The following is a 7,995-nucleotide window of genomic DNA, read 5'->3' as shown; positions in this document are numbered from 1 at the left end:
TTTTTAGATTGGCTGAAAAATATTTATTTTGGTTAAATAGTAAAAAAAAAAAAAAAAAAAAAAAAAAAAAAAGAAAAAAGGAAAATTCGGTGTTGGAATTATATGCTTTGATTAATTATGAATGTATATTTTTAAGAGCTTAATTAAATAAAATATCAGCTTGATAAATATTTGTAATAAAATAATAAATTATAAATTTATTTAAAATTCATCTCAAATTTACATAATTGTTGCAACCAATTGCAAGAACGGGGCTCTATCAACTGAGTTATATCCTCCGTGCCAAGTGTGGCTTGCATGAAAGAGTCAGATACTTCTTCTATTCTTTTATTCTTTTTCTTGGCGTATTTGGGTCATTCTAGACTTGAACCAGAGACTTCTCCCGTGAAGTAAATTATCGCAGCTAAGATCCAACCAATTGGAAGAGAATCAATAGATTCATTTTCGGGAGCGATTCATCCTTCCTGAACGCAGCTATATCCCGTGTTGCAGTTTGATCATTTGATAAATTTTTATAAAAAATGGAAATTTGGAATGCAAGTTCAACTTCCCCAACCAAAAAGCATAAAAAAAGTGGTAAATTAATTAAAAGCCTTCTAGATTTATTTATTTATTTATTTTCTTTTATTTACTTATTTATTTATTATAAATTTACCTCTTGAATATTTTTATATTCACTTGCATTGTATTACAAGACACATACTAGTCAAATTAGGTCATTCCAAACTTCCACCCAACAAAAATGTAAAAATTCAAAAATTTCCCAAATTTTATTATATTTTAATTTTTAACCCAATATTCCATTTTTATATATTTTTGTAAATATATAATAATTTTAATTATTGCATCTTATTTCACCTAAAATTATTTAAATTTAAATATATAAATTACATCATAATTTGATTATGCTATAGAATAAAATGTATTTTTCCAAACATAATTATGAGAAATTCGAAATACATATCAAGCATAATTAAAAACGATTAAAAAATGTAAATTTCTCTAAAATTTCTTCGACCGATTTTGAGTTTGATTTCTGCAAAGAAACCCTTTTAAAACCACTAATTTCTTCTTAAACCCTTCCGAATATGAATCTGATTTAAAAAATTGAAGTGTATCATAATCTTCAACGATTGACCTTAAGCTCGTAACCATAACAATCCAAGCTGCTGTGCATAAAATGGCACATAGTCTTCCCCACACTATCATGATCACCAACGTTATCATCAAAATTGACATTCCCGCCATCGATCTGTACCTTTGCTTCATCTCGCTGTTGTTTGGCTTTAACCTGACCTGCATACTCGCCATCGATTCCTTGACCTGGTTTATGCGAGGAAGGTTGAGTGATATTGTGGGTGACTGCAGGTTGGTGGATTTTAGATTCTTTTTCGTCGTCGGTGAGACAGGTTGAGCGAACCGACCTGATCGAAACGACTCGAGTTTTCGAGTAAACGAGAATCTTGATTCACTTCGAGCGCTAAGTTTTTTTGGCGAGTTCAACTGCTCGCAATTTTCACGAATAATTTTTTCTGGAAGGATGTCATTTTTTACCTAAAATAAAATTAAAATTTTAATGTCACTCTAAATAAATTTTAATTTTAGACAACATTAAAAAAATTTCCAAGCAAATTCACATACATTTTCTGGCCTCGTGACAATCTCCCCGCCGGCTCGATTTGTCGCCACCGGCACCGCGACGGTAAAATCTTCATTCGAGTTAAAAGCGGCGGTCGGAGAAATAGATTTTGAGGAGAGCCGGTCGGAATCCGTATTAGACAGGTTGAACTGAACCGACGGCGACGGCGGCGGCTGCTTGGAGTGAAATCTCATCCAAGAAATGGGACCTTTCCGGTGAGCGGCGGCAGGTTTGAGAGGCTTAAAGCGACGGTGCTTGCCGGAAAATCCAAAGCAGCAGAGGAAAGGGTGAGGGTTAGATTTGGAATTTGGGGATTTGGCCATGGAAGCGTGAGAAGGTTTTTGGCATGGGAGTGCCTTCAAGACCACCATCGCTTCAAGATATATGCGTGTAGCTGTACAAAAGCCATGGCGTTTGGTGGGGTCCATACATGCTGACATGTCAATTATCGTATTTTGTAACTAAATTATTTTATCAAATAAAGGGTGTGAAAATCTTTACTTAATAGACGCCTTTCAAAATTGAGACTGATAGCAATATGTTACGGACCAAAACAGACAATATTTGTTAGCAATGAATTTCTTTTATTACAAATCATATTAGAGCTAGACACTTGGCGGTTTGCCACCCATGATGGTGATACGCAACGAGCCGAAACGAATAATATCTGTTTTGTTGTTAATAAACCTATAAAATACCATTTAATTTTAACTATTAAATTTTTTAATTTCAAATTTACGACATTTGATATAGATTTTATAAAATACTTTCAATCGAATAGTTTGAAGTGTGTGACGAAAATTCAAATATCCGATCGGATCGAATCAGTTAAGTTAGATATATTATAAATAATTAATTTGAAAATATAATATAATAATTAATAGAAAGAAATAAGATATTTAAGTATGTATTTTGGATGAGCGTTGAAGCGCGTGGAGAGATTTTGCAAATTAAAGCTTTGAATGGGAGAGAACGTGAGGGGGAGATGTGACTCCAAATAAAGCTCTACAAGTTTGGGGATTCGTCGTGAATCCCATGACTCTAAACCTTACCCATCCTCCTTTAATTTTAATTAATACAATTCCTTTTTTTTTTTTCATTAAATATTTTCTTTTTTTAATAATATATTTTTATTTGACATTGTTGGATGATGAAAGTCCCAATGATCATGGGTTTATAAGTGAGGAATACTAACTCCATTGGTATGAGGCATTTTTGGGAAGCCCAAAACAAAACCATGAAAGCTTATGCTCAAAGTGGACAATATCATACCATTGTGGAGAGTCGTGTTCGTTTAACAGACATTACTCAGTCTTCTGAAGTTAGAGGTTCTACATGTACTACAATGGTCGGGACAAAGAGCCATGATCCTATGAGGATGAATTGACTCAAAACACTCGTCGTATGTAGTTATTATAAGAAATCAAGATCATACATAAAAATAAATAAATAATGGGCTAGAGTTAAACTAATTTGAGGGATATAAACTAATTTTTCTCTTTATTAATAAATAATAAAAAAAACTTATTTTTTCTTAAAAAAAAAAAAACCAATGGGCTAGAGTTACCAGAAATTCATACCATACACGTTGGGCCCATAATCATAATTGGGCCAAATATTTGGGCTTGTAATAGACCGTGGGCTAAAGTGATCAGAAATAGGGCCCATAATCGGACTGAAATGTCCATAGTTATTCAAGTATAAAAGAGGAGGAATTTTATGATTCTGTTTGATTGCCGATTAGGGTTTCTTCATAGAGGTAGTGTGAGGTCCAGGGCCCATCATGGTAATCTTCCTTCCAACGTATTTTGCTGTTTGTTTGGATTTTCTCACTCATTTCATGATTCTATCCTTCGTCTGGTGATCGGAATGACTGAAGGTTGTTCTTCGTTTTATAATATATTCTATTTGATTCCGAACGATGGAAGCTAAAGCCTCGCAAAATTCTTGTACTCTAGGATAATGGATTGATGAATATCGGAATTGTTTTTGGTTTGAAAATACCTTCTAGAGTTGTTTATTGGCATTTATGAAGGGCGTTGTTGGTATGTAAGAATGTTATGCTGTTCCTTGCAGTGTGAGTTCTTCTTGTAGCTATGTTGAATTTTTAGGATTGTTAATGCTGTAGATTTGGTTTTAGTAAGTTGAGACTCGATAGACTAGGTATGGCATTGTAGATTGACTATGAAATTCACTCAAGAATATGTTTGTAATTGTCTTCTCTATTCAAGCATTTTTTGCGCGTTGTTCCGAATATGTTCTCTACAATAATTTCTGTATAATAATTTTATGTTTCATGTAGAGTTTCTAAAGTATGATCTTATTATTCTTTGTTTCTTCTCTGAATGATATTCAACTCTTCTGCTAAACAGGTGAACGTTCCCAAGACAAAGAAGACTTACTGCAAGAGCAAGGAATGCAAAAAGCATACCTTGCACAAGGTTACCCAATATAAGAAGGGTAAGGACAGCCTTGCTGCTCAAGGGAAACGTCGTTACGATCGTAAACAATCAGGATATGGAGGACAGACCAAGCCCGTCTTTCATAAGAAGGTGAAAATCTCTTTCCATGATCATTGATCTGTTCAACCCTAAACCAGATTTTGTTTATTTTCCTTGAATACACAATCATGAGAGTTTAACTTTCCTTCCAGGCCAAAACTACGAAGAAGATTGTTCTAAGGTTGCAATGCCAGGGTTGCAAGCATGTGTCACAGCATGCCATTAAGGTTTGTATTCAAAGCAAATTTCTCATTCATTGGCGTCTCTTATTTTAGTTGTCCTTGAGTATGGTTTTCATTAATGCATACCTTATATTTGTTTGCTACTGCAGAGATGCAAGCATTTTGAGATTGGTGGTGACAAGAAGGGAAAGGGAACTTCACTTTTTTAGATTCATTAACGTTGTCATTCACCATGTTTTGCTGTCTAGGGAGTCTAAATTGTGGGTTTTTTATTTTTTGTTTGGTTGCTCTGATACTTGGGAACACTTTTACACATTGAATTTTGTTTAATGTACCAGTTTATAGTGGAACAACTAGGTAAGCCTCTACCAATTTAATGTATCACTTGTTTTGCTGTCAATCAGAAGCCCTTCTATTCACTTTTATTAGTTCGGTTATTCAATTGTCTCATTGTTTTTGAAAATGAATTTGAGTTTTTCTCGCGTCTTGCTACACGACACGAGTGATGAGTGAAGTTGAAGCAATAAGGTGTTCGGAAGCTCCACCGAAAGAGAGGAAATCAAACTCGAATAGGGATCAGTAGTAGTGTTGCATGGTTGGTTCCTTTGTTGTCGTCGAAGAGATCTTGGTGAGGGGCATGCTAGCAGATTTGCAATGTAGCAGCATAACGGCTGGATTATTGTAGGGATTACTTCCGAATTTGAGAGGGCAAAAACAGATTGAAATTACCAACGAAATCAAAATAGAGCCTTTTCTTTGGCTCGTCTCCTTCTGCACATGTACTTAGTATAGTTGCCTGACCGTATTGCCTCATCCACAGAAATGACTTTTATTAATAAGGCAGAAATATGGTTAATTAGGTGGCAATTTGCAGGCGCTTCCTTATGAAATGAGCTAATTGTGGCAGTAATGTTTTTAAATAAATTGATGTTCAATCGTGCTTAAAATGGTATGAAGGGGTGTACATGATGAATTTCCCTCACATAGATTACTCCAAATTTCTGGGTTTTGTTCAAAATCCTTGCTTGAAATCACAAATAAACAAGGCTTAGATGATTGAGCTGCACAAGCGCTAGATCGATCTGTAAGTAAATATGGATGATTATCAATCCATTGAAGCTTTGTACCTAGTTGTTGACCTTGGCAACCCATCAAATATCGACTTAGTGACCATTGCAGTTGAGAGTGCTTGAAGATCTGTTTTCAAACTCCAAGATGTAGACCACATGGATGAGGAAGAGTTACCTTTTTCTGTGTCCTGCAAATTACATGTGCTTGATGATCTTCTTCCACCAATCATCATCCCATTACTACTACCCATAAACGAGCCTCCTCCCACATCATCTGTTAAGATGGGTGTCAATTTACTCACTTCAGTAACCCCATTAGATGTAGCATTGATTCTTGAACCCCTATCCAGTCTCACATCCAAGTTCTTCGTTGTCATTGAAAAACTTTCACCATTGCTGATGTAAGTCTTGTTCAAAACGCTATCGGCTGCAATGGAGAAGTCCGCCATGGATTTCTGGCGTCTCCTCACCAGTTTTTCACTCCCTTTGGTCGAGTCGATTGCTCCGTACGGAGCGGAAATTATATCGGTGAATTCAACGTTTTCAAAATGAAAACCATCTGCAAAGCTTCTTGATTTTCTATGGCGGTTTTGATGAGGATTATGAGAGGATGCCAGCATGGGATGAGTAGTAATAGTAGTAGTGCCCCCATGGTTGAATTCCCCTTTTCTGTAGGCAGTGGTTTCACTGGTTGTTGGAATGTTCGCATGATGAGCTTCCGAAGGAGCCTTGAGTTTGGTGGATTTGATTCTCAGTGATTGGAATGAGTCCAACAGATTAAAGGACATGAACCGAGTTGCATTTCGCTCACAATTACTGTTCCTGTAGAAGCTCACACATGAGCAGAGATATTACGGGGAATATTATATGCATATGAATACCCACAGCAAATAACTAAACTTCAAAGCAAAATCATGCAACCTAATTAATTATATAATTGTTTTCTGTGGTGGGTACTCCAATTTAAGTCTTTTATCAACCGGTTACAAGTTGAACTATGCCCAAATTAACAAATAAGTAACAAATGTAATTAAGGATCAACTCGAGTGAGTGGCACGAGGAGAATTAACTTTACTAAGTACTAGAGTGTGAATGTGAGATTTTGGAGAATGAAACGAATCATTCTTTATAAGAGTATGAAACCTCTCCGTAGCACACATTTTAAAACCTTGAAGGAAACTTGGAATAAAAAGCTTAAAGAGAACAATATTTGCTAGTGGTAGACTGGGGCGATTACCGAACAATATTTGCTAATCGTGAAACTCTCAACATAACAATGAAGCAGTTTACACTATTCACGTATGAAACCAGAGAAAACAAACCTGGAAATGTCAAGATCCTTGGAAAAGTGAGGAGAAGGGAACTTTCCAGGAGTTGGAATCTGTAAAGATTTAAGAGCAAACATTTGATGGTCTGTAACCAATGCATTCATTCTCTTGATGTCCGAGACCTAATATATATACATAATTATGTCGTTACAAAACGCATAAAACATATATGATAGATTGTGATCGGAGTTGAGGGTAATCGTGATATGATAAATCATGAGAAGCAAAATTTTTTTTGTAAAACAATTTAAAATTTGAAGTTCTACTTATTTTAGGTATTACTTTCTGCATTTAAATCCAGAATATGTGAACAACTTCCTCCAATTGTCATATGTAGATCAACTTAAATCAACAAAGCAAGACACGAAAAGAAACGAACAAATCAACAATAAACAATCTCAGAGCATAATTACCTCGACGCCGTACTTGATGGCAATCCCGGCAAGAGTATCGTACTTTGAAACAGGGTGCTCGATGAAGCCGACGCCTGAAAACAATGAAATCGACGACAAATCTGTAGAGCTCGGTTCATCGATGTCCATGTTATTTTGCGTCCGATTCATACCACCGTTGCTATGAAGAAGATTGCAATCACGATTTTCGTCGTAACTTCCCCTTCCTTTTTCCATCCGCTCCTCTCAAATTCACCATCCAGAATCCATTGATAAACAGAACGAGGTGAAAAAAAATGAGATCTAGAATAAACAGAACGAGGATTTAAGAGGAACAATAATCGCGTGCGTCATGGAAGAATTTTCAAAACTAGCAGAAAATGGAAATCGAGAGATCGCTCAACGTATTCTATAACTTCTTTAGGATAAATGTGGCAAAATCCTCGAAGAATTCATTTGGATCAACGTCGTCCCCAAATTTTCCGGGAAAGAGAAAGAAACTAACCTCATTTTCCTCCGTTCATCTCCAATCACAAACGAATTTCATGCACTTACATTGCACTCTTCCATCGAATTCAACAAAGATGAGATTGGAGAACTCAGAAACTTCTAGGATTTTCGACTCATCTGATTATTTTGTTGTGTTCACCAGAATTGCGATTCAGCAATGGCGTAAAATTTTCCCGCGCCCTTTTTATATGTTTGGAAATCAATGTTGGTTTTAAATTGAACGACGCAATCCAAGCCTCATATTTGGCAATTTTGTAAAATTAATTTATTTTTAGTATTTAAATTATTTAAATATTTTAAAACTGCAAATTACACCAATGAAATTTTAGAAGAACTTACCATTAAAATAGTCAATTAGCCATTTGTGAAGGTT

At 35.5% G+C, this 7,995-nt stretch overlaps 4 protein-coding genes across 5 annotated transcripts in view; 2 read left to right on the top strand and 2 right to left on the bottom strand.

The window, feature by feature from the left end:
- LOC111488206 (cytochrome P450 86B1-like) overlaps position 1 on the top strand; it is a 1,953-nt gene extending 1,952 nt beyond the window's left edge. Inside the window, exon 3 of the mRNA XM_023135889.1 lies at position 1. This exon is cut by the window's left edge and continues 457 nt beyond it. The gene's annotated coding sequence lies outside the window, so the exon portion shown is untranslated.
- A 952-nt stretch (positions 2-953) lies between these two features.
- LOC111488090 lies at positions 954-1,975 on the bottom strand. The gene is made up of 2 exons (XM_023135721.1): positions 1,642-1,975; positions 954-1,554 (listed from the first exon to the last, which is right to left on the bottom strand). The coding sequence occupies exons 1-2, from the start codon at positions 1,960-1,962 to the stop codon at positions 1,003-1,005; spliced, it is 873 nt and encodes a 290-aa protein (XP_022991489.1). The 5' UTR covers positions 1,963-1,975; the 3' UTR covers positions 954-1,002.
- Positions 1,976-3,366: 1,391 nt separating this feature from the next.
- On the top strand, positions 3,367-4,722 carry LOC111488091 (60S ribosomal protein L44). Its single transcript, XM_023135722.1, has 4 exons — positions 3,367-3,425; positions 4,012-4,191; positions 4,293-4,367; positions 4,472-4,722. Exons 1-4 carry the CDS (start codon positions 3,423-3,425, stop codon positions 4,529-4,531), a joined length of 318 nt encoding a protein of 105 aa, XP_022991490.1. The 5' UTR covers positions 3,367-3,422; the 3' UTR covers positions 4,532-4,722.
- Positions 4,723-5,305: 583 nt separating this feature from the next.
- Positions 5,306-7,743, bottom strand: LOC111488087. Of its 2 annotated transcripts, none has more exons than XM_023135718.1 (3): positions 7,134-7,743; positions 6,715-6,842; positions 5,306-6,214 (listed from the first exon to the last, which is right to left on the bottom strand). In XM_023135718.1, the coding sequence occupies exons 1-3, from the start codon at positions 7,347-7,349 to the stop codon at positions 5,428-5,430; spliced, it is 1,131 nt and encodes a 376-aa protein (XP_022991486.1). In that variant the 5' UTR covers positions 7,350-7,743; the 3' UTR covers positions 5,306-5,427. The 2 variants fall into 2 exon arrangements, with proteins under 2 accessions (XP_022991486.1, XP_022991487.1); XM_023135719.1 differs by having other exon boundaries at positions 6,715-6,773.
- Positions 7,744-7,995: the final 252 nt, after the last annotated feature.

This window comes from Cucurbita maxima, unplaced genomic scaffold, assembly GCF_002738345.1.
Source record: "Cucurbita maxima cultivar Rimu unplaced genomic scaffold, Cmax_1.0 Cma_Scf00013, whole genome shotgun sequence".
In the NCBI taxonomy this organism is placed as follows: Eukaryota; Viridiplantae; Streptophyta; class Magnoliopsida; order Cucurbitales; family Cucurbitaceae; genus Cucurbita; species Cucurbita maxima.
Note: the sequence above shows the minus strand (reverse complement) of the source record. Positions and strands in the feature narration are given on the sequence as shown.